The 27150-nt window shown below is 34.3% G+C and overlaps 1 protein-coding gene across 7 annotated transcripts in view; it reads left to right on the top strand.

Moving 5' to 3' along the window:
* Positions 1–24934, top strand: part of jus (EB domain-containing julius seizure protein) — a 29769-nt gene extending 4835 nt beyond the window's left edge. For 4 of the 7 annotated variants that reach the window (XR_001848291.1, XR_001848294.1, XR_001848295.1 and 1 more), the window contains exons 2-11: positions 5561–6325; positions 6389–6598; positions 6807–7164; positions 15035–15187; positions 15941–16081; positions 16170–16284; positions 19091–19271; positions 20646–20652; positions 20919–21330; positions 24841–24934. Coding sequence is in view for 1 of the 7 variants with exons in the window: in XM_017622464.1 (XP_017477953.1) it covers positions 5669–6325; positions 6389–6598; positions 6807–7164; positions 15035–15187; positions 15941–16081; positions 16170–16284; positions 19091–19271; positions 20646–20652; positions 20919–21238 (2142 nt within the window). In the remaining 6 variants the exon portion in view is untranslated. The other 3 variants (XR_001848296.1, XR_001848292.1, XM_017622464.1) reach the window with 3 other exon arrangements.
* The last annotated feature ends 2216 nt before the right edge of the window (positions 24935–27150 follow it).

The raw sequence follows: 27150 nt of genomic DNA on the forward strand, positions 1-27150 counted from the left end.
TCAAATCGGAAATCGTATCAACGCCACTCTATGCTGGGTCCGCGAATATGGCAACATTTGAGGGAAGAGTCGGCCATGAGATGGTTAGATATGGCTGTACTACCAACGTTCAGTGATTACGTTAGGAAAATTAATGAATGCACATGGCGGTTACTAATGACTTTAGGAACAAACGGGAAGACTGCAAGATCGCAGGATTATGAAAGGCACGGCATAATAGGAAAAATATGGAAGACCTTCTGACACTCAATAGATCTGCAGTATGAATCCTTACTGGTATCATCACGGGACACTGTGCTAAAGCATGAATGATTTAGCGATGACCAATTCACCAATATCCGGGTTTGCAAGATGGGAGGATAAGGAGGTGGAACTATTGGATCTCCTCAGTTTCGTTTGGGATAACCATTGGTTCAGTAGGATAAGGACATGAAAGTACTTACCTTTTCTCTAAATAGGAACCGCCTCGGCTGGGGGTACGTGTATTCTCCTGACACTCACTTGTAGAGGGCACTCACAACAGACAATTTTGTATCTGAGTGATAGTATATTTACAACTTTAAAGTTTAAAAAGTCCTTGCCACATTGTTTTCAGGAAAAATAGAAAACCTATTTTTGAACGTCATTTAAAAGGTCAAGGGAATTTTTTTTATTCAACAAGACTACTTTTCCTCGAGATATTAAATTTTGTCACAAAAAAGTTCGCTTTTCCTCACTGTGCGACACAATATGAACCAACTAACTAATTTTTCATTATCACAATTATTTTCACGGTTCGAGTTTATTTTTTAAATTCCTGTTGTCCGAGTTTGCTTTGCAGCCACTGTACGAGTATTTTGTACTGGCATATTTAATTGATATTTAGCTGCATAAAATAAATGATGATGTACCAGCAAAATGTTGTTTGTCTTTCGGGGGTGGTTTGTCAGCAAGTAATTTCCGTTAATGTACAAAGATATCAGATTTACTCAAGCAAATTTTGGTGGTATGTAATTTCATCAAGCTGCTAGACCCACCCAAATTTTTTGTTTGTGCAACAGAAACCTAAAAAAAAAACCAAAATAGCATTAAGCAGACTACTTGGATGATTCCAATTAAAAAAATGAGAAAATGTTTTTGGTTTTTTTTTTGTATTGTACTTAAATCAGTTTTGCCATAAAAAAATTAGTAGTGCAACAATTGCCAACACATAATTCCTAGGCTAAATGGCACCAATAAAAATTTATATGTGCCAAAAGCAATACATACAAGAAGTTAGTAGAGACTATGTCAGCATGCTTTTTTGAAATGTCGTAAAGTTTGCCGTTTCTAGGCCAATTATTAAATTTATTGCGCGATGCACATATAAATACAGATGCGTAGGATACGTTAAAAAGACTTTAAATATTCGATCTCATATCTACAAAAGAGTTCTATAATTTTATTAATATATACATACACACATGTCGATATACATTTGCACGTGTTTGTGTGCACATTGCAGAATTTATTAAATCACTGCCAAGAACCAATTTTATTGTGCGCCAAATATGGATTTGTGCGAATGCCTTAACCCGGTTTGAATGCAGAGAATATCATGACAGTGTGAACAGGCTAATAGGGTAATAAAAGAAATATTATTTCTACTCACAGGAGTACTATAGATAAAGAGTTATAAAAAGCCCTTTGAATAATGAAAAATTACTCGGATGACAATGAAGTCAATGACTTATACATGATAAGCCAGAGTATAAAATGTGTATCATTCGTATATAAAAGTTAAGCAGTGATGATAAGCAGTATGGCTCCCGCAAACAGATAGTTTATACCCAGAGTTGGTAAATGAATTTATAAGAAACCGTGTAGCTCTATAATTTGAATCCTATTTTTCGACAACATTCGATTACTATGCAAGTCGATGGCCCGGGCTACTTCATCTCAATAGGCCGATGGCCGTCAATCTATCCTATCTTGAAGGCCGTGCGAAAGACTACCTTAACTCGATCAACTATCGTTAGGATAGTGTAAAGTATTCTAAAAAGTTAGTACAGTTCATCGTGTTAAGGTAGTTTTTCACACGGCATTCAAGATAGGTTAGATTGACGGCTATCGATTAAAAATTAAAAATGACGAGAGAAAATTGCAAATAATTAAATAACGATTTCCTTCGTAAATTGAATTTCTTAATACTGAGAAGAAGCAAACGAAATCACAATCCTCCGGAGATGGCCTTTATTTCCGAAGCAATGTTTAAAGATGCCGTCTCATGGATCAAGGGCTGTGGATTCGGCTGTGCTAGGCGCGTCCACAGTGAATGTCAAATAGAATTGTTGGTCACCAAGAGGCAGCATGGAGGCTCGCTCAAAGCCCTGCTGGGAGGAGATAAATTTTGATCATTATTTACGTATATTGCTAAATAAGATGGCACAGCGTTATAGAGAAAGATAATTGGCAAGGAACTGTGTCTCGACCTACAACCTTCCAAGAGAGTTGACGGTATACATACCAATGACCATCTTGCTCATACAAATCAATTACCAATGCACCTGTAAAGCCTTCCATCCACCGCCATAACACCTGGCTCTCAGGAAATGCCGGTCTGTGCTCTTAAGTTTGAACAGTAAAGATATGTCTTTCCTTATAGGATCTTAATCGTGGTTGCAAGATAACAGGAAAAGAAGCAAATGTGCAACACTATTTATTTTCAGAAATCCTTTCAAACCATGGTAAAATTTGCGATCGTGCTATATACGCTCCATGATTGCTTTAAAAGTTTTGTAACAGTAGTCCACGTAGCACATAAACATTTTCTTTCACACACACATAAACTTTCATGTAAATCTGTGCGTTGGGTAATCGCTTACACACTCATTTGGCAGATTCATTATCGGACAGTTTTCAAGTCCAGTCAAACAAAGCTAACGGAGCCCTTAAATGTGCCATAGACCGTGATGGTCATTTAAGCCTAGGCACTTAAACGTGCACATTTTACAATTACCCTAATTTTTAGTTGCAATTATGTAATTATACTTTGCATTCAAAGAAATTCATTCCGCGGAACATTTTAGGAATTTCTGGCGTCTGATGATTATGCACTTTAAAATACACATTTTTATATGTATATACAAAAGAAAACGAAATAAATTCATATGTATTCGCGTGGGCCGAAAATCCGCCTTTTAGAATTCTGATTGGTAATAGCACAAATATGGTTCATTATGCTTTAAAAAATATCTGTGTGAAATATGAAAGTTTTTGGTCAATATCCTAGGCTTGCCCAAGTCCATCAAAATTCAAGTACTAAAAAATATTTGTTCTTAGCTAACTTCGATTCTCTACAAAAAAGGTTCATATACCTAATTATGTAGGACAAATACTTTAGAAGATTATTGCAATTTTAGTAAAAAATGTATTACTTAATTTATTTATTAATTTTTATTTTTTGGGCCATTTGAACTTTGATGGACTTGCGCGAGCCTAAGATATTGACCAAAAATTGTCATATTTCGCACAGATTGTTTTTAGAGCATAGTGAACCATATTTTTGCTATTACCAATCAAAATTCTAAAAAAGCGGATTTTCGGCCCACGCTAATGTACATACATACATATTTGCATTTACACGAGTTGTTTTTCAGTGTCACTTCCTTATCTCGGCACAAAATCTATCTCTTGGAACGGATACGCTTCAATGTACCCAGGCGCAATTTTCGAGTCTCTTATCCATTTTACTTGGGAAAAGTCAAGACAAGATTTTCCAGTAATGCTCCCTTGGCGAGATCTATGCGAGAACTTAATATATTATCGGAAAGAATCATAATTGATTTCTCTATGACAAAACAAGCTTTTTTAAATCTCCTTCACAATACTTTGTAATGTTAATATTGTACTAGCATTAGCAAAACCATTTATCTACTAGTCTGTATGAAATATTGTTTCATAGACTAAATCAATAAATAAAAAAATAAAAAAAATGCTACAGCATTCTTCTTGCATTAATTTCAATCAATGCAGTTCCAGAAACAAGTACAATTAAAAATAAATTAATTCTATGAATAATTTTAGACTTAACACGTTTATTTTGGCGAAAAAGTACCGATATTACTGATTTTTTTTATTTTTACTATTTTTATTTTTACTAATTCAAATAGAATTTGCTTATTAGAGGCAATGGACGCTGGCATCAAATAAAACATATCTCCGAAGTTTCGAAAGCGTACCACGAAATAAAAAAGGCAGCATGCAGAATATCCGCTGCAGATACTTATTTTGCAACTTTTGCAATTTTACTTTTTTTACCTTCCTTTTATTAGCTCGGGATGTAACTATGTAATATTGATGCGCCTAAAAGATGCAGCGATTTCTATTCTCAAGTTACATACTTGCTGATGACAGTACGAATGGCAATTATAATAGGGAGGTTTTAGTTTTTTAAACTATAATTTTTTTATACCTTTCATGAGCATAAAATGGTAATTATAACTTTGGTCCGATGTTTTGTGTACCAGAATAAGAAGAGATAAACCAATTAAAATGATCAGAACGCCAAGCTGAGTCGATTTAGCCATGCCCGTCTGTCCGTCTGTTTGGCTATTTTATAAATAATAATACAAAGTTTACTGAGAAAATCGTCAAAATCTATGCTGTATATGCTTTATCTCCTATACCACCGATTGTTCAGATACCAGTTTTTGCGATATATCTCCTTTATGTAGGAAGCTAAACCCATTAAATTGTGTTAACGGTTTACATACTGATCACACAGCAATGAATATTACTTAGATTGGTGCTATATAAGGTATATCCATAGCTCTGATTGTTTAGATATGATTTTTTATATATGTAACTCCTCTATCTGATGTTCGTGAAAGGTACGAAGCCTTCGGCATAGCCGAAGACAGCGCTGCTCTTACTTGTTTTTAATTGTAATAATTTAAGATACTTCAAAATATTAAAATGTAAATGAAAATGTTCTTATTGCCAAAAAAGGAACGAATCTAGTGTAATGAAATTAGTGCGTGACTAAGTGGAAAAAAATTACATTGAGTAAAAGATGACTATGATTTGAGAAACTAAAATTCCATTTTTACAATTTTTATTGGCACACTCGAAATTCGTTCTGAAATCCTTATACATGAAGAAAGTAATATATGTATATGTGCATAAGGAATGCTGTGTCAAAAATCTTGCATGCCAATATTTAATTACTTTTAAATAATATGACTTTTAAGTTGAGGCGTACGAGTAAACGTGCTAGATGACAGCTAATGGTGCTACGGGGCGTATACGTTACATACGTAACTACAATCGGGTATACACTCCGTTGCATAATTATAAATCCAGTGCAAAAGTCTTTAAAAAAAAGTTTGTGAAATGACACAAACGGCAATAGGCAAATTTGTGTTATTCCCGAATTGAATCTGAAAGAACACAAATTTTCTTTAATTCATTACAAATTCCAGTTGATAAAGACCCGTATTTAATTTTAATATTTTGTAAAATTTGAGTTTGTGTAAAAATGTATATATCCAAATATCAACTTAACTTATCAAAAGCTTCTTTCTTTTGTTCTCTTTTTCAGATTTTTGATGTTAAAAAATCAGCAGCAAATCTGAAAACGGACATCTAGACGTTTTTTAGTTTTTCAAAACTCGAACAGAATGGATGAGGACCACGACGACGACGTAATATGAGATCAGATGGGGCTGTAAAGCCCCAGAATAAAGCTTTCGTCTCCACTGCTGCTGGCAGTCGTAGTAAAGACGCTAGAGAACACAATTCAAATGCTAGCAAATGGTGTGAGCACCAACAACGTCCGTCTCAACTATTGTTATCGCTTCAAATTATCACTGTTGCTGCCGCTGTCTTCACAACTGCCGCTTGCGCTAATGCTTTCGTGATCGCTGATGCTGCCGCAAATGTTGCCATTGCTGAGGACCGAACAGTCATTGTTGCACTGCGGCCCATATCGAGTATTAGCGAAAAGCGTTTGGTAGAGCAACATATATACAACAACAGCAACTTATCGTTAAAAACGTACACGAATAAAAATGAAAATAAAAACAAAAATAATTATGATGCACGCAATTGTTATGAGCTGATGCGAAATGATCCAAACAATCGCAACGCTATAAATTCCGAAAGGAAAAACATTATAGAAAACTTCAAATGTGTAGTTTATAGAATTAATGAAAATCTAACTTACTCTACGAAAGCTTTAACACAAAATAACGAAAACACCGATTTTAAGAATATTCATCGTATAAGCGAATTGCACAGCAACGTTGACACAATGACTACGGTTGCTAAAGGTGCAATTTGGGCCAATCGCAAATTGGGGCCTGATTCAACTGAAAGACGTATGCCAACAGAGGGCAAACACAGCATGGATGGCGCCACAACTAAGGCNTCAACTGAAAGACGTATGCCAACAGAGGGCAAACACAGCATGGATGGCGCAGCAACTAAGGCCGACGACACCAATTACAATTACAATGCATTGCCATTTCTAACGGTCTTCTGGTTCACGGTCTGTGGATTTGCAACTTCGTTACTCAATATTCAAACGTACGCTGCAAAAATGCTAAGCATACCGGAGGCGCTGATGCTGTATAGTTGGGTTAACAACAATTGTGATAAACGTCAACACAATGCAGGACATTCTGGGAGCGCATTATTGGCGCCGTCGTCGGTGGTGTTAACGCACAAGCTGTCAATAGGCAAATCGTTGCCACAGGCGCAACTTCAATCGGTCGTGCCCGCTGCTAGAATCTCTACGTTGCTTGCCAGTCTGAGCGCTGGATCGACCTCGCAGANTGTATAGTTGGGTTAACAACAATTGTGATAAACGTCAACACAATGCAGGAGATTCTGGGAGCGCATTATTGGCGCCGTCGTCGGTGGTGTTAACGCAGAAGCTGTCAATAGGCAAATCGTTGCCACAGGCGCAACTTCAATCGGTCGTGCCCGCTGCTAGAATCTCTACGTTGCATGCCAGTCTGAGCGCTGGATCGACCTCGCAGAAAATTTCCGCAATAAACCCACGTCTTTCTTTCACAATTTCGTATGTGATGTATGCAGCTTTTATTATTTTCCTGTTGCCAGCAGTTCGTAGTGAAGAGGGCGACAATTTCTTCGCAGTTAACACTTTTAGTATGATTCCCGAAACGACTACGCCTGAATTTGGTGAGTATTTATTCTACAAGGTTAAGGGCTATAAATTCAGACTGCACATAAACTGTAAATAAAAAAAAAAAAAAAACGCTTTCATAGTAAATTAGTTATACTACTCATCTGAAAATGCAAAATCTATCTATCGATTTTTTTCTGATACTATCTNTTTGGTGAGTATTTATTCTACAAGGTTAAGGGCTATAAATTCAGACTGCATATAAAATGTAAATAAAAAAAAAAGAAAACGCTTTCATAGTAAATTAGTTATACTACTCATCTGAAAATGCAAAATCTATCGATTTTTTTCTGATACTATCGAATGACAATTTATACGTTGCACTACTGTTTCACATTTTTAAAATAATTACATATACCTTGTGCTGCAAAAGCACCTGCCATTATTAAGGACGTGTTAAGTTTCCACACTACACAAATAAGCCTTTGTGTACTCGCCTAATTAGTGTTGAAACCTTGATTTTCATACGTGTCAAATTTGCGAGCAATCTGTCAATTAGACTGCCTTACAGCAGCTTTGTGTTTGTAATTAGGGTAGACGAGCGAATGTTGCATACTGATACCATCGATGAACTTACTGAGCTCACACACATTGATAGAGATGAGTGTAGTGCAGAAATATTCCAATTCAATCCCGAGTTTGGCTTGAATAGTAATTCGACACCAAAATAATATACCAAATAATTTGAAATTTTGATTTTTATTCTGAGTGCAAGTGAATGGACAATATGAATTAAAAATGCAGTTTATTTATTCTGCGTAGTTTACTATATTGAGGTCCTTATTGGGAAAAATGGCTATATTTTAGAGCTGGATGCATGTGGCAATCGATAGTTTCGATAGTCGATAGTCACAACTATCGATAGTATTAATACTATCGAAAATAGTACTATCGATAGTTTTGATTAAAAAAGTCCAAAAATAAAACACAACGATTTTTATTGAAAATGAGATCAGATTTGCGAAAATATGTCGATATTTTTGTTAAGTAGCAACAATTTATCAATGATTTTTGACTTCAATCAGCATCTGCACTCTGAAATATGTATGTAACTGAATAATATATGTATGAGTGAAAACTATCGATAGTGATTACAAATCCATCGATGTTTTCGATAGTCAGAAATTATCAGCTCTACTATATTTTCCTTCCGTCAAAACGTTGATTTTTTAACACTGAGCTATTCAAAATATGTATGCAGCCGAAGGAACTAAANAATATGTATGTTACTGAATAATATATGTATGAGTGAAAACTATCGATAGTGATTACAAAACCATCGATACTATCGATAGTGTCATCGATAGTTTCCTAGCTCTACTATATTTTCATTCCGTCAAAGCGTTGATTTTTTAACACTGACCTTCGAATAGTCGAAGGAACTAAATAATTAAGTGCTGGTATCCGTATTCAAATTCGAGTTATTCGTATTCCTATTTGTATTCGTAGTTCATTCGTATGCGAAGTCATTTAAGCTTTTGATTATTATTTTTGTTTTGATATCCCAATCATGCTCCATTAGCATCCTATGAATCCCATCAGTCCCGATATGAAATGCTCATCACTAGCCCACTCGACAATGTACTCAAATGAAACTCTGACGGTGAACACTTTTAATCGCATGTCGCGATAAAATACTTTATGTATGTAACGGAAGCAATGTACCCATAGTTATTCATAGTTAGTTAACTTTGTTCAAAGAAAAAAGGTTAATTATAACAACAATNTCGTAGTTCATTCGTATGCGAAGTCATTTAAGCTTTTGATTATTATTTTTTTTTTGATATCCCAATCATGCTCCATTAGCATCCTATGAATCCCATCAGTCCCGATATGAAATGCTCATCGCTAGCCCACTCGACAATGTACTCAAATGAACCTCTGACGGTGAACACTTTTAATCGCATGTCGCGATAAAATATTTTATGTATGTAACGGAAGCAATGTACCCATAGTTATTCATAGTTAGTTAACTTTGTTCAAAGAAAAAAGGTTAATTATAACAACAATGACAGCATGTCATGGAAAAGTGCATGTAATAGAGAGTACACAAATTGCTAACAACGAAAAACAATAGACCCAGAGCTAAAAGAAGTAAGGTTATTATTTGCCTTTTATAACGCGATATTTGGTGCTAACGATGGGGGTGCTTTTAGAAGAGTGTATATATTTGCTAAGTACCTACATTTGAGTATTACATACATACATGCAAATACACACATTTTTTGGCAGCTTTCAAAAAAATTTCATACGCAGTGATTTAACTTGGCTGTACCATGTAATCAAGAAATTTATTTATTTATTAAAAATATGCTGTGCACAATTGTGCTTTCGAGAAATCCGCACCACACCCTTCAGTAAACATAGCTATGAACTTTACAAAAGTATAAAGTTAGTTAGCCAGTCTTTATTTGGCTACACCGAATAAGTTTTAACAACCCATCATCCTTAAGAAAAAACCGGAATTCCATCTCTGTGGACACACCAATGTGCTAAATTTGATAATGCAGTGGGTTTTGATCGTTTAAATGCAACCTGATATAGCGAAAGGATTACCCAACAGTTCGGTCGGCTTAAGAGTAGATAGATAGATAGATAGATAGATTGTTAGAGGCTATGCACTACGACCTTAGGCCTATTGTGCCCTCGGACTGCTTAAGGGTACGATAGGTCCAATATTTACTGCATTCTGAGTTTACTTTGACAGTTTTCACTTATAAGTGCGCTAGAAACTGATCTGAGAAATGTTTAGGGCAAGCGATTCAAAGCATATAGAGCCCATTTCGATTCCTGTTCTAATGCAGTAAGTGACGAGATGGCTTATAGCAGGCGTACTAATCTGCTTCATCGAAATTTTTCAGAAAGTGTAATTTGTATACCCGAGCGCACTTGTGCCCAAGGGTCGAGATAGATATGCCGTCCGTCCGTCCGGGAACACGATAACTCGAGCAAAAATTTAGATATCTCAACGAAATTTGGTATGTAGGTCGCCCTTTACCCAAGGTAGATTGGTATTGAATTGTAACCATTGTATTTGTAATTGGTTATATAACGAGCTAGAATTTTATAAAAAAATTTGTAGACTGCCATTAAAATCGGCCTAGATGTAATTTTATTTGAAATCAAAATTTAATTTTTGCTGGCTTCTACGTGTTTCCTGTTCCTATTTATGAGCAAGTCACTATTAACCCCCAAAAAAAGCGTACTACAGGTATTTTCTGAGTGCATTATTTATATATCACGGATGGCGCATCAACGCAAAATGCGTATGTACGTATGTAAATACGTGTGTGCTTATGTATGTATTGTACATATATGTATACACCGGATTAGAAAAATACTACTTGTAAACTTTCTTCTTATCAAAAGATTTGGATGTGATTATTTAAATCTAGTACACTTTTGTATATTTTGCTGTTACTTTTATGTACCCCATCCCAACTACTAATCCAACTATTAAGTCATCTTAAGCTGAACAAGTTTAAAAATAGATTGAATGCAAAAGCTGCTATTTGCGGATCACTGCAGATTTTTATCTCAGTTACCACAAAAATATCCTACTTAACTGAATTTTAATGCGCATTTGAGATGCAGCAGCAAAATAAATATATGTACATATGAATACGTATTTGTGCACATGAGTACCTACCCGGCAGGGAAAGCTACTAGTTACGAACTAGAATGCTACCAGTTTGGGTTTAAGCCAAATATATTTTTAAATGTTAGCGACTGGTTTGTTTTTTAGCATGGCGATGTCCTATGAGATGTCAATTGTCAAGCTATGCATCAGCATCTACTAGTAGAAATACAATTTTGCTCGACAGGTAGAGGATGTTTTTTTTTTAAATTTTTTAATGTATTTTATTTATTTTTCTATGTAGTTTATTTATTTTGTTGTAATTTTTAAATTTTACAGTTTTAAAAAGAAACAAAAATTATTTAAATTTAATTTATATTTATATTACTTTACTTTAATCATCTCAAAGCGCATTCGCAGCTGGGATCTCATACCCAGAATCAGTAGTCTTCATTCGACGCCACAGCCGACATTTGTGAGGAATGTAATTAACTGCAAACGAACTGGTATTTTTACAAATTTTTCACTGCATTGCATGAACTGGAATTTGTGCAGCTTTTTACTGCAGGGTGGTTTGCAAGTATGTATGTACATTCATACATACGTATGCACGAACAAGTGAGCATAGTTGGTTAGGTACATAATAAAATATACAATGCCATTGTAGCGTAAAACAATAAAGTTAAGCTATCCCTCTTAAAAATATACGCAAGCAATTGTATGAGTATATAAAATGTCGTTTCTTATACCCTGTAGGGAAATCTAGTGGCACAATCTCTCTCGGCTGAATTTGAAACTACTTCTATGTATTTCCTTTTTATACATATTTATAAGCAGATTTAGAAAAAATGTACATTATTTATATGAACATACAACCATAGGGCATACTAAATAAATTCATTAAAATTATAAGCTATCACTGAATCATTTTATTTATGTTGAAAAATTAAGTTTGATTGTAAAACATTTTTTTTTCATGACCCACATCTGCAACTTCTTAAAACCTCAAAAATGTTCGCACAAGTACTTTATTTTTTAGAATTTTTTCGCCGAAGTGGTTGCGGGTTTCTTCCATATAAAATTAAATTAAGTTTATTCTTTATATAAAAGTTAATGCGCCAAAAAAAAAATCTAAGAAATCAACTGTAATTTTTAGCCACTTGAAACTGGCACAACATCAGACTGAACTTGAATGGGCTACTCAAAAAAAAAAATCCAAGCACTTCTAAGAAAAAGTTTAATGGACTATGAAATTGTATACATATCTACTAATAAAAATCTAATACTTCTGAGAAAAAAGTTTGAAATTTGGGTTTATATGGCTTTTGTAAGAGAATGAAAATTATTTTAACTGATAATTCTTAAATATAAATAAATAAACATAAGTGGAAAACACAAATAGCTTTGAAATGCGGTGTTATAGATATGACCGATACCGTATGTACTACATTCAAACCATGACCATATTTTAAGTAGTTGCTTCAACCTATGACACAATTGTTGCTGTTGTTCACATTCTTTGAATCGCTGATGCTGAACCTTTTTATAAATTTGACGCCATTGTTTGCCCTAGCGGTTAGCATGCATGCCACAAAATGCCATCATCATATCTTTAGGAACAACAACAAATGCATTTCAAAAACAATAAAACTCAAAAGCACGCATGCATACATTACATATGTACATACGTATGTACATATGTATATTTATGNCCAATTTTTTAATGATTTTTGGTGAGTTGTAATTTACTGACATTAAGATGGTACATTAGGATGCGTAAACTTATTTTCGCGGTCAACTATGTATGTATGTATGCACATTCCCCGAAGAGTTTTGGGGAAAAATGAAGCTGAAGTGACAGTCATTGGCTAGGTATAAATCTGTGTGTACACGTGTCTAGTGACGAGATGCTTTATATTTTAAGATCCGACTACGATGGCCAAAAAATTTTTCTTTTCAAAATTGCCTTATCAAAATACTTTGGTTTCGGGAGTGTACGTCAAACTTTTTCTCGGTACGGTCTAGTGTATATACATATGTACATACGTACATACATACGTACGTAGTAGTATCTACATAAGCTTTGCGTAAAGTACCAGTTAGTAGTATTCGGGATCACTGAGATGGTGTTGCCCTTGTTTTTAACTTTACTATCCACCATCGATATGTTACTCATACCACGTGGTGCACCTGACTTTTCCACTCTGGCTGACACAGCTTTGTACTTTAGTAAATGCACATAAAAGAAACCGATATACTGGGATTTATGATATTCTTCCCAACGCCCTATAGAAGTAAGGTCATCATAAAACTGTCGGTCGGCTGCTACTTGAGTCTGATGATTCAGTAACGAGCACACTATCTTCAAAAAAGCCACAACTCAAAAACAGATCCGAAAATATGGTACTGATTCAACGAAATTAATATAAAATCAGGTAAAACAGTAGTTCTATAGTTATTGACTTATGTAAAACGAGTCGACCAACATTGTTTTTTAGCTGTGCAGTGTGTGTATTACAAATAATAATTATAATAAAATAATAATGAGTTCATTGGACTATTTTGTTTCAAAAATGCATATAAGGGAAGTCCTTGTTTTTAAACTTTGACTTTCTTTCCGTTTTATTAACATACAAATTGGCTATGCCAAATTTGAGCTCAATCGGATAGGTATAAAAGGCCTGCATTTTCGCTGCGATATAAGAAGAAATTTTGGCAAAAAGTTTGCAGATACTTCATTAAGCAAGATCGGACAATAACCACGCCTACCTCCCATGTAACGGTAATTGCCAATACATAAACTGCCATATTTATCTCTTTGCGGAATATAAGAATATTATAAATTTTTGGAAAATGGGTGTAGCCCCGCCCACTTATTATAACATATGTATAATCTGCCAATGTCTAACTAAACTGGCAGAGTTATTGCCCTTGGTAAAGCATAGAAAATGGTTGAACATTTTAGAAAAAGGACAATAGTCACGCCGGCACGCCATATAACGGTAATTTATGGAAAGCCAAAATGTGCGATTTGGAATAATTCCTTAGCAAAAAATACTGCTATAATAAATTTTTGAAAATGGGCGTGGCACCGCTCACTACTGACCCCATACGGTCCATTATTTGGCTGGCTACGTTACATTCGTAAGCATTTCTTTTACAAAATCAATCAATTGCCCATTAAAAAAAAAAAAACCGAAAAACTAAGTTTCCTAGGTGATGTGTGTAGACATGGTAAAATCTACATTTCTGTAAACAAAATTTAATAATTACTTTGGTTTTAAAATTATAGGCGTTCGGATATGTATTGGCCCGTTACACTAATGTCAGTAAATTGCAGCAGCATACCTATTTAAAATAACATTTTTAGAGCTGATGCATGTAGGTTAGAGTGGTCCAAGTTTGGTGTGGAAAAAAATGTATCCTAGTATCCTAGAAAACAGGGAACCCCCTTAGTTTTCTTCTTTTTGATATTTGTAATATCTAGACCAACTTTCAGTTTTCTACTGCAACCAATACAGGGTGCTGTGAAACTCGCAAAAGTATTGGTAATTTGTATAAAAAGCTACTGTTGCCATGACAACTAAAGCTTGTGATATTTTGATAGATAATTAAAATTTGAAATTGTTTGATTAATATATCGAGCCCAAACCGCCAAAATAACGTAAGCGACATTTTTTTCAAAATATTATTTTTGATGCAGAAATATTCCTGGAACATCTAGATACATTTCTGCATCAAAAAGAAAATTTTGAAAAAAATGTCGCTTACGTTATTTTGGCGGTTAGGGCTCGATATGTATACAATACTTCTAGAGTAAAATGTGAGCATCATGAGAATTCTCTATATGGATTCTAAGAAACGTAAGGTTTGGTACCAGCACCCCTTTCGGCAAGAAGAAAAGCCTTTCTCGGATAAAATTTATTTGGACCACTCNTTGGCGGTTAGGGCTCGATATGTATACAATACTTCTAGAGTAAAATGTGAGCATCATGAGAATTCTCTATATGGACTCTAAGAAACGTAAGGTTTGGTACCAGCACCCCTTTCGGCAAGAAGAAAAGCCTTTCTCGGATAAAATTTATTTGGAGCACTCTAATTTAGTAGGTGTCACTACTAGGCTCGGCACAAAAAAAAAATACTTACATATACACAGAGGTTTGCGGCGAACTTTTTTGAAATAACTCTACACCCATAAATATGATACACTTGCGTGCATTTACATATTGTAAAAAATTTTCGTGTTTGTGTTTTAATATTTTATTGTATAATTTGCATTTTATTCCTAGATTATGCCGGCCGAGGAAAGAAAAAGTTTGGTGATAAATGCGATGGTACATTGGAGTGTGGATTCCCTGGTTCAATTTGCGATGCAAAAAAGAAGTCCTGTCAATGCACCGAAGATTTGCCAGTGACAAATCATATCGATAAATGTGGAAAAGGTTTGTTCTGTTATCGCATTTGCGTGCCATTGTTACGTATTATTATTAATTGCAATTTAAGTTTTTTTTTTTTTTTTTAGCGAAAGGAATAATTTATTCAATCATTGGGAAACCATAAATGTGCAGTAAAGAAAACCACTTGTTTATTGAAAATTAGTCCTGGGGCTAGGTTGACCAAATTGCTCTACAATTTGTTTCTGTGTAAGAAATTGTACCAGNTGTTTATTGAAAATTAGTCCTGGGGCTAGGTTGACCAAATTGCTCTACAAGTTGTTTCTGTGTAAGAAATTGTACCAGTTCGGAAATATTCCACTTAAATGCCTTTTCCACGCAAACAATTAGCGAATTTAACACAGAGTTACAATTGATGGTGACAAATTGTTTCCTCTACATTACCCATCTGTTAGATAGGGATAACGAGTTTTGTAACCAAATAGTTCCACTTTGCTGCCCAATACTGCCTACTAAAATTTATTTTCATTCAAATCGGCTAAGCTTATATCGATGGTCCTCGACGACACAATTCAAAATTCAAAAACATAAAACTCTAGTAGTTATGTGGCTTTTGTTTCTAATCATTGTCTAATCCATGTCTTATCCTTACTAAAGTTAGTAGCAAGGACTAAGTTGCTTAATAGGAGATGTGCCAAGTTCGGTGTGATCAGTGAGAAAGATATATCCCTACTAAACATTTTTTAACGACTTTTAGTATCTCATAAATATCTTTTCCAAAATGAATATATCCCATTTCAGAGGCTGCTGTGAATGAGTCCTGTTTCTTCAACGAACAATGCGAGGTGAGACATTACCAGACCGAATGCCGCGATGGACGCTGTGCTTGCCGTTACGAAATGCAGCCTTTCTGGGGCAAAGATGGTACAGTCGAATGCAAAGGTATCTAACTTATATTCATATTCAATATTGCTTATGTACTTATTTGCACATGAAAAGTTATTGAAAATAAAATAAACAAAAAATACAGGTCGTGGCGACAAACGTGGACCGGAGACTTACATTGATCCAGCAATGATTGGCGTACTGGTAGGAATGGCATTGATGTTTGTTATAATTTGTGTCGTCCTTCGATTATTTAGCCAGTGAGTAAAATTTTCTACTTTTTTATCAAACTAAGCCCAAACGATTTTGTGTTAACGTCCACTTTATATATAAAAAAAAAAAAATTTTTGACGTTGTTATCATATAATTTTATTTGTTTGCTTATTGCAATGATAATCACCAGCACCGAGAGCGATAATGTCATTTACCGGTTGTGAAAAATATGTGTGAGTACATGTACGGTGTTAGATATTCATCTTCGTACAAAAGGTATAGAAAGTGAAGCCAAGCATAGAATACATGCTTAGTGTTAAAAAGTAAATCCGCAATTTTTATGAAGAGAGCTAGGATTGTTCTATATCGGAAAAAACACTCCTGTTTTTCACATCAAAAAACGTTATAAGGTCGCTCAAAGGGTTCAAAGTTTCTTATGTATTTTAAATGAAACAAAAAAGTACGGTGGTGGTCCCGTCTGAGGTACCACCTTTCCTTTAAAAGGAATTCAAGAAATGGGTTAACATGGTCGAAAGTTATGCATACATATACAAAATGTTCCGATGAATTGATAACCTCCTCCTTTCTTTGAAGTCGGTTAAAAAACGCATTTTAACCAAACTTCTCTTCAAAACTGATCGCTTTTCAATGCCCTTCTCCGCTGCCTAAAAGTAAGTTAAATCCCGGTTATTAAAAAATTGAAGTGGGCTGTACATATTTCGCCCAAAATTCAAACGATTAGTAAAAGTTTCTTATTGAATTCGAGGCTCCCTTACAATTTCAAAAAAAAATATCAGTTTAAGATGAATTATTAAGCTCTCAATTCGACCGTAAAGTAAGTATTATCCGATTTTTTTTGTAACAAAGCAAAATTCACCTCAGCTAGTTAATTTGAAGTCTGTCGCAAGTGCGGCTTAGTTAGTTAGTTATTATCGAAAATTTTAGACTAAAAAGCAGCAAGCGCACATACCAAGCAGCCCTCTTATGTCATACATATATGTATACCGTCACCTGAAATGCAAAATAACGTAACAACATCACCACTGAAATGGAAAAAGTCGTGACTAATTTTTTCATAAAACGATAATGAAATCCATCATGGCAATCAAAAAGTAAAAATTTTGAATTTTTTATAAGTTACGAGTTTTTGCATTTCTGTGACGATATGTATGTATGTACATAGGTTACACTTAATGTTAGTAAAAGCATCTCTCTCGGGCGGCATGTTGGATCGATATGCTTTTTGTGGAGTCTTTAGATGTTAACCTTGTACGTTTCACAATATCTACACATAACATAAAACATAACATAAACATAAAATATTTACATACATAATTTATACATTTTAACTATGGTTTTGTAATAAGATAGCTAAATTGTAGGGGGCGCAGAAACAAAGGTTCCCGAAAATTTAGGTGGACTTTCTTAAGTGAAGCCATACCAAAAGTTCGCTTTTGTGTCGAGGTTCGAAATTTAATAGCGTATTAAATTAGATAAAAGTTTTTTAAGTGAAAGTTTAAATGGCTAAGAATTTGCGTTGATTTCCGCACTTTTTTTTTTGCTGAAATTTCGAGTACACTTTATGCATATTGAGCCCTAACCGCTGAGAAACTTAAGCGACATATTTAAAAAAAAATGTCACTTACGGATTGTTCGCAAAATCGTAGTCAAGAGGTCTCTTATAAATTTTTAAATTTTATTAGCTTTCATACAAAAAAAAAGTTATAAATTCGATCGAAAAATTAAAGCAAAGACCACAAAAATATAGGAATATGTATTTGTTTATGTTTGGATTTTAGATTTTCAACTTCAAACTAATTATAAAATTATCTACTGAAGCATTTTTTGGCTATTTTTCGAATTAATAATAAATAATTTTCAACAATTTTATTGTGGAAAACAAAAATAGTTTACAAATGACAGAAGTTATATTAGAGTTCATTATTATCTTTTCCAAATAATTCGTTGCAAATTATTTTATATATTTTCTAAGATTTTTTTTTTTTTGGCACAGTTAAGAACGGGAAAAAAGAGGGTTAAGCTATATAAAAACTATTAACTGATAAATTCTGCTTTATTTATCGTGCCTTCTAAAATAAGCTCCATCTGCGCCTTCTACAATAATAGGCCCCTTTATAATGGGTAGTTGTACGTCAATAACGGAAGAGTATCCGATGGAAGTGACGTAAGTAACGTTCCTTGGTTGCGNTTCTACAATAATAGGCCCCTTTATAATGGGTAGTTGTACGTCAATAACGGAAGAGTATCCGATGGAAGTGACGTAAGTAACGTTCCTTGGGTCCGTTCACGCAATGGTTGCCAATCTGACGCTCCCTATGCAAACACACATAATCTACTCAACTGTCAGTTTCATCCTTGAGCGGAACGTACGCAAAGTATCCATTCTGACTGGGCCATAAAGCTTTCGCGTTGTTGCGCGACAATTCAGTGTAGTCAGTATTTGTTGCAAAAGTTTTAAAGTCTGCATTGTGCTAAATAGTATATAACTTATCATCAATCATTGTCATTTTTTCTCTCTTTATTTTATCACAACGCTAAGGATGCTCAAGATTTACTTGTAATAAATTAAATGCAATTGCTTTAAACATTTATTTCTATTAAAAATGTTTAACCACTTTCATAATGCGTATTACTCGCTTAAATTTCGTTAATTAAGCTCGATTTTGTTTCTATTTCTTTTGATTCCCCTTTTTTTCATATGCAAATATTTACGATTTGCATTTCTTATTATGCCGCTCCATTTGAACACCTCCCGTTTCGTTTCGTTGCCATCTGGTTACCAACACTCGTTGTCAATTACACAAAATACGCCAATAATAAACATTTACTCAGGGCACGTTGGCGTGAAAACCGGACAATTTTCAACACACCAAATCCGCGTCTCATGAATGTGTCGCTTTTGCGTGATAGCAAACTCTTGCACGGCCAGGAGCGACGCGGCTCGCGTATGTCGGTGCGAGCACCGTCGCGCCAGCCGAGCATGGCTTCGCTACGTCCGCATTCGCCGAATCCGNAAAGTGCTCTTAGTTTTTTTGTATCTTACAACACTTTGTGGATGATATTTTTTATTTTTTCTAATCATCATTGCGTTAAGAACATTTTTAAGCTGACTACATTCAATATTAAAACCAGTTTCACGAATGTAATTTAAGTGAAAAACGATTTTGTTTTAATTATTTGAATTTAATATGAAAAAGTGACAGCGGCGAGAAATCAATTTTCATTTAAATTGCTTGTGAAACCGGTAGTTAATGTTGGTTCGTGTGTATGTAGCCCATCATTACGTTTTTTTTTTCATTTGATTCATTGCTAGTTTTGCCTTTTTTAAACTTTCTTTTCGCTAACGTTACAAGGACCTTAAGAAAGTTGTATGTTTATTAAAAAAAAATTTTTTTTTGGCCCAACGTAGGGGTTGGCTTTTTATATTTTTTGTCCTATCTTCGGCATTTACAGTCCTACCTTAAGCTTTATTATATCGATGCGCTTGTCCAGAGGAGATCATTTTTTGCTCTGAAGTACATTGATCTCAAGTACCGCGTTCTAGTACTTAACCACCAGATCTGAGTTCTTATCACTCTAACGTACCACCCTAATGCCATTAAATTGAAGCCCAACAATAATCATTAACTTCGGCTAAAGAAGTATTTCGATCGTTTCAGTATAACTCGTTAAAAAAATGCTTATTGCCCAACGAAGTTGGTACCGAAAAATGTAAGAAGGCGGTAAATTTTTTATTTTTTTTTTTTCGAAATTGCCTTGAACAATTCTTTGAACGCAAACGGCAAACTTTGTTTGTTAGATTGTAAGGTGGTGCGGTCTAATGTTCATACATAACTATTCGTATGCACTGGATTTTAGGGATTGGACTGCTAATTTTGAAAATAGAGAAATGGACATAGTCGCCTGGAAAGGAAGCTTCAATTAGTTTCGCTACTTGATTGAGTATTGATTGGGGCATTCACAGCGGTATAGTAAGTGTCGTATTGTTGTATGACGTAAATTTTAAAAAGCTAAAAATATATATAGGATTCGCAAGATACCATAAAAGTCATACTTATTGTGAATTTTCACACTGTTAAAAACAGTGGGTTGTGTTTTCTATACATTTATTTAGTCTTTTAAAGATTACGACATAGAACAATACTACATTTACATTTACGTTTTTAAGAAATTGCCATGTTTTAGTATAACTCGTCCCTTAAATATAACTTTTCTAGTGAGCTGTAATGCACAGACTTACGTTTTGCTATTACTTTTTTATACACATATATATACATTAGGCTTCCGCCAAAAAATTTCGGAGCTCGAGCTTTTTAAAAGTACAGCCAAATATCGTCTTTTTTAATAAAATAGTGGCTAAAAAAATATTTTTCTAAATCAAACTAACTCGTTAGATAGAAAAGCTTAATTTTAAAATGTCTGCATAGAAATGTTTCAACGTAATCAAAATAATTCGTTTTCTGGAGGTAAATACTTTTAAATCGATTCAGCTTAACATTTTTCGGAAATATCTTGGCGGAAGTCTTAAACTATAATAAAGACCGCCACCTTTTTTTAGGTGAGGCACACTAATATATGTACATAGCTATATGTATTTATCAATATAACCACTCACCAAATCAATTGCAAACCACATAATGAAACCCATTGGCTAATTCAATTAAAACAGATCACAAATCAAGTCGTATGACGCGTTCAAAAAGCAATACCCGTTCGAGTGATTCCCGCGTTAGCGACGTGTCAAACTGTTCTCGTCTGCTCGAGCATTCGAACACCAACGCACAACATGCACCTCACACATTTGCGCCGTACACGTCGACAACAACACACATCACGAATCTGCAATCATCACCACAGTCAATACCGCCACCAATATCCACCGCAACTGCCAACGCTAATACGAATTCGGATACCGAGTTGGAAGCGGCTATGTGCTTGACAACGCCGCCACCAGTTGCCATTAAAGCGAATAAGTTTTGAAAACATCGTCCCAAATCAAGTCTGCATCAGCGAGATAACTCTTCTCGGTATCCTATATGATTGATCTGATCTGAAAAGCGAGCAAGTGCATGGTGCGTTTACTTGAAAAAAAAAAAATAAAAAATTACTTGACTTTGATTGCTTAATGAACCTTAATGGCGTTCTTTTCGTATTAACTAATATATGTAGTCTAAGAATCCACTTAGAGCTACTCTGTTTCTTTCAATACACCAAACTACTCACAACCTGCTGCATATCTTTATATGGATATGCTTAAGCTCATAACAACGACACCACGTAGTTGTATGTATGTAGATGTAGAGTTCTTTTACCTACCACACGTACACATTTCAAATTATATTTAAAAAATAAGTATATAAATTTGTAGCTGTAGATGCGAATAACCTTTCACACATTTACACTACAAGCACTTAAATAAGTAAAAAAGTTTGGAAGCATCTGGAGAGTCTTCCAACCTAATGTAATGTCCATGACATCGGTCTAAAGGGTGGCTTAAAAATTACGAGGAAGCCTCTGGTGTGTTACTACATCATCCAAAGATCTTTAAACCAGAAAGTATACACACAGCGGGCTTCTACGGCAAACTTCAGACTAGCTTCGATGCAGCTCGAGTGACATAACTATGGCGAGACTTTAGATTTGGGCCGCAAAATACTCTAACTGTAAATCGGTTCAGTGGCTGAATTGATTAAAGTTTACTACTTAGCGGCTGATCTGGAAATCATTATTATTAATATTACCTTTTCTGACAGCTCGATATTATCACTGAAGTTGTAGGAATTTATAAATCTGAAAGAAGCCACATTTATGGCGAGGATTGTGCGAGGTCGTAGAGGGGTGCCCTGAAAGCTGCCTATTCAACCGACTGCTTGTGAAGAGTTTCGCCCTCTTAGGATATGTGAGGGACGAGGTGGGAAACTACGCAATGAGTTGTGCGGAGTTGCTTAATCTTCTCATCGATGCTCATTTCTCGTAGTTTCAGCAGAAACCTCCGATTTGGTTGAGCGTCGCCTTGGTATAGCAATAAACTCTTTGAATACCTTGAGTTCAGCGGGACCGGACGATATTACAGCTCCCCGGTTGCAAAATACGGATGACGGAGAGACTGGGTAGGGTGGCGTTTACATCACAGGCCGGCAAGCTATCAAATTTCTTCCAAGGGTTTCAGGTGAATCAGGCTATTCTTTTTTCTTAAAGGTTTTGGTAGGCGTAAGTTGGTAGAGCAGGCCTCCATTCATAAAGACTTCACTCTGGGGTGCCTTTACCGATGTCGAAGACTTTACACAATATCCTTCCGGGTGTAATCGGCAGGTCCTTATATGAGCTTGAGCNGGTAGGCGTAAGTTGGTAGAGCAGGCCTCCATTCATAAAGACTTCACTCTAGGTGCCTTTACCGATGTCGAAGACTTTACACAATATCCTTCCGGGTGTAATCGGCAGGTCCTTATATGAGCTTGAGGCGGAAACCGACCTAATCATACCCCAAGCTCTGCGATAGATCTGCTGCGGTAGACTGCATCAGTGCTATTATCCAAAGCAGGGTCGTGCGGTCGTAAGCGACATGTTAGAGCAAATGAACGTCTACCGTATGATTTTCCATAGGAATTAATATCCCTTATGCTAACGAATAACTCGAACTGTTCAATAAAATAAATACTGGTTAAGTGGATTACCGGAATATTTTAGTCCTAATTGAATGGATGATATTGCAGTAGAACCAAGAAATCTCTTTTCTGTAGTATCAAAATAAAGTAAACAGTCAATTGTGCGTTCGTACTTTATGCATATGTTAATAAATAGGCAGCCACCCTAACCTAACTTAACCTGTGCCTCGGCTGTTTTCCCCAAGATGAATTAGGTTTGAATAGAAGGATGCAGGGCTTCTTCTAATTCACCCGCCATTTTCAGACAGGGCATTCAATATTTGTGATTGTCATGTATCTATTAACTTCCNAAATAGGCAGCCACCCTAACCTAACTTAACCTGTGCCTCGGCTGTTTTCCCCAAGATGAATTAGGTTTGAATAGAAGGATGCAGGGCTTCTTCTAATTCACCCGCCATTTTCAGACAGGGCATTCAATATTTGTGATTGTCATGTATCTATTAACTTCCAGTTGAACATCGGCTAGGGACCTACAGACAGAAACTTGAGTTCAATTGTTTAATATGATCTCCTTCCAAAGGCATTCGGCGGATGCTAAGGTAAGCTTGGAGTTGCTCTTCAGAAGAACTTTTACGACGGAATGGGCCAGCGCTAGCATCCAGTATAGGGATACGTCACATAATTAGCATCCTTACTTTGGATTGTGAACGACTTGGTAGATTTTCTGGAGAGGAGATGTTAGATACCGAATGATTGCCAGCATCTACATACAAAAGGCATCCGTGAAGACCGTGATGAATTCATTCAGCATTAAAATTACAATACAAATTTCCAACAAAGCTAAAGTCATAAATCTATGTATCTACACGCCCGGTTTAGTAGCATTTAAAAGTTGGTATTAAGTAGTTAAAAAACAAATGTCTATTTAGAAACTAATGCTGGATTTCCACTAGGCATTAAATGGCAACAATTTTAATGACAAAGTTGGGCATTTAAAAACATTCGTGTCAATGCCAAGTGGAAATGCAGCATTACCCATACCACATTAATGTAAAGTGAAAAATTGTTAGACATTTCTAAATAACGAACGGATTGAACTTATGAATGTATGTATGTAAGTGCATGAAATATGACACCCTTTATGAATATGTTAGTCATATGTATGTATGTAGCTAATAACTAGACTCCGACGCGTGTAATAATATACCCCTTAGTGATGTTAACTAAAAAAAAACGAGTTACGTATTTGTTTTCATACCGNGATTGAACTTATGAATGTATGTATGTAAGTGCATGAAATATGACACCCTTTATGAATATGTTAGTCATATGTATGTATGTAGCTAATAACTAGACTCCGACGCGTGTAATAATATACCCTTTAGTGATGTTAACTAAAAAAAAAACGAGTTACGTATTTGTTTTCATACCGAAGGTACTGGTAAACCTCTTTTTGCGTTCATTTTAAGCTTAGAGAGTTTTGCATATGTTTTGTTGTTTTTAATTTCAGTTGCGTTCACAACAGCATATTTTTCTTAATATTTTGGTTAAGCTTTAGATGTGCTTCGAATATACCTACTATAAAATTATGCCCAAACTCAGGCAAATTTCAGAAATATTTAGACCAGGTTTAAAAAAAAATTGCTGATTTTGGGTATTACTTTATTAACAAAAAAAAAAAATCAAAATATGTGTAAATGTACATACAACTGCTAATTGTAAATATCTAAATAAAGTGTATATGTGTTACATATACATACATAGTATGTAATATTTACTTGTCTTGTACAATAACTAGCAATTCCTTACATTTAATATATCAACTTGTAAATGTATGAATATTTTTGTGTAGTAAAAAGTATAAGTAGCCCTTTAAAATGAATGCTGCAGATTTTCCACTCTTACTAACACTTATTTTATCTTCTCTATTTACCTATTTGAAAAAAAAAAAATTGCTTTATTCTTCAATGCGAGCAGGGTCACATTCGGGCAGCGCCAGCGCCAGCAACGCGTCAGCAACGTCGATACGTTCGACGCGTAGTAATTCGGTGGCACCCGGACTTGTAGCTAATAGTGGTCAATTGGAGAGGAAGGGCTCCCAATATCACAATCAGAACCAACACCAACACCAACAGCATCAGCACCAACATCACCAGCAACAACAGCAACACCAACAACAAATGCCGCTAATCACCAACATCACTGCTAATCCAGCAGCTGAGAGTGTTGCGGTCGAGATAATAGTACCGGAAAAATGAATAAACATAAAAAAAATAATAAAAAATAATACGATAAATAATAATTAAAAATAAACATACAAATATATCTACATACATACATGTGTATATACTCNTGTTGCGGTCGAGATAATAGTACCGGAAAAATGAATAAACATAAAAAAAATAATAAAAAATAATACGATAAATAATAATTAAAAATAAACATACAAATATATCTACATACATACATGTGTATATACTCTACATACATACAATATATGCATGAAAAAGTAAAAGAAGACAAATCAAAGTATGCAAGTCGAAATTGCATAAAAATTTAATGCGAAAAAAAAATCATGGCTATAAAGTAATAAATATGAAAATGCACAACAAAACGAACAGTAATATTGATAATGGTAAATAAAATTTATAAAAAAATGTGTGACAAAAACTGCATTAAAATATAGTTTAAAAGTATAAATATTTAATATATTTTAACAGCAAATAACGTCATATTTAAAAAAAAAAAACTAACGCAATTACACAAAATAACTGCTTGGATATAGTAAACAAAAAAAAAAACTTGCATAACAAATTCATATTTTTATTTCTTCTTCAAAAAAACCCCAAAAAAAAATCGCTAATAATTGCAGCTTTTAACACAAATTTAATAATAATATTTATAGTCATGAATTCAGCAAATATTTGTACGGTAATATGTATGCAAGAATCGTATTTAAAAATAAGTATGCACATACTTATGTATATGCACAACAAAAAGTGTAAAATGTATAACCACAGAAATAAGAAAAATAGAAAAGACAACAATCTGTGCATAAACATTTTAAAATACTAACAAACCAAAAAATTTAACGTGCAATCGGTAGTTAAATAGAACGAAGTGTTTAGCTTTAAAGTCGAATTAAAAAAATATTACATTTATGAATATACATACAAATGTATTTGTATTAGTATATACATATTAAACCTACTAATAGAAGATTCTACAAAAAGCAAACATAAAGTCATTTCGAAATATTAGAAACGCGTAAAAAATTGAAATGAGTCTTTCGCTGACATTCATCTTCCTATCCTAGTGATATTAAAATGTAACAAAAAAAAAAAAACACAATAACACGTGCACACTCTTGCAGAGCTATCGTTCACGCCAAATTTTCTATAAACAAAAAATTTAAAATTATACAAATTTTAAAATATACATACTATATACTAATTAATGCATGCATGTACCTTAAAATCCGAGGCGGAACGCAGTACAGAAAAAACTAATGTAGTGAATGAACAAAAGAAAAAATATATATATATAATTACAATGAATAAATTCAAACATAACATAAGTTATCGAAATAGCAATGCAAAATGAGCAACTATACATAACAATAGAAAAAAAAATATTACTTACAACACTACAAATTTAACAGTACATAAATAGAACAGTTTGAAAATAGAAATATTAGAAATAACTAGCGAATTTTTCGGAAAAAATATTTTACAAAACCAATACAAAAGCTAGATGAATATTTATAGCTATTTATTTTAAAACACACGTCTTTTGCGCAAATAGGTTTTGATTTAACTTACATAGTACCAAAAAGATTCATACAAACATACATGTATATGAAAAAAAAAAAAATAAAATAAAAAGAAAGCCTAAATAAAACTATGCATGCGCCGAATGTGCACTTTAAATACTTTTATTAACAAAAACTCTAAAACGCGTACAACATGAATACTTTTTAAATATTTAGGGACTATGAATAAGATGGTATTCAAAATTTCCGTGATTTCGTTACAACTCTTCATTTCAAAGCGAGCAAAAATTGTAGCATACATTTTCCAAAATTTGATAACGTAGAATATTTTCTCAAAAAAAAAAAGTAAAGTGATTGCTGCATTAGAAATACATTCACATTTTCAAGTAGTTTACAATAAATACATATACATATGTATGTAAGCATAGTATTGAGATTAGTATAAAAAATACTTAAAAAAATAATCAAATTGCGACTTGTGATTTCTACTTAGTCTCTTTAAAATTAAAAAAAAA

Source organism: Rhagoletis zephyria, unplaced genomic scaffold (assembly GCF_001687245.7).
Source record: "Rhagoletis zephyria isolate East Lansing unplaced genomic scaffold, Rhagoletis_zephyria_1.1 Rzeph_scaffold_02806, whole genome shotgun sequence".
NCBI lineage: Eukaryota > Metazoa > Arthropoda > Insecta > Diptera > Tephritidae > Rhagoletis > Rhagoletis zephyria.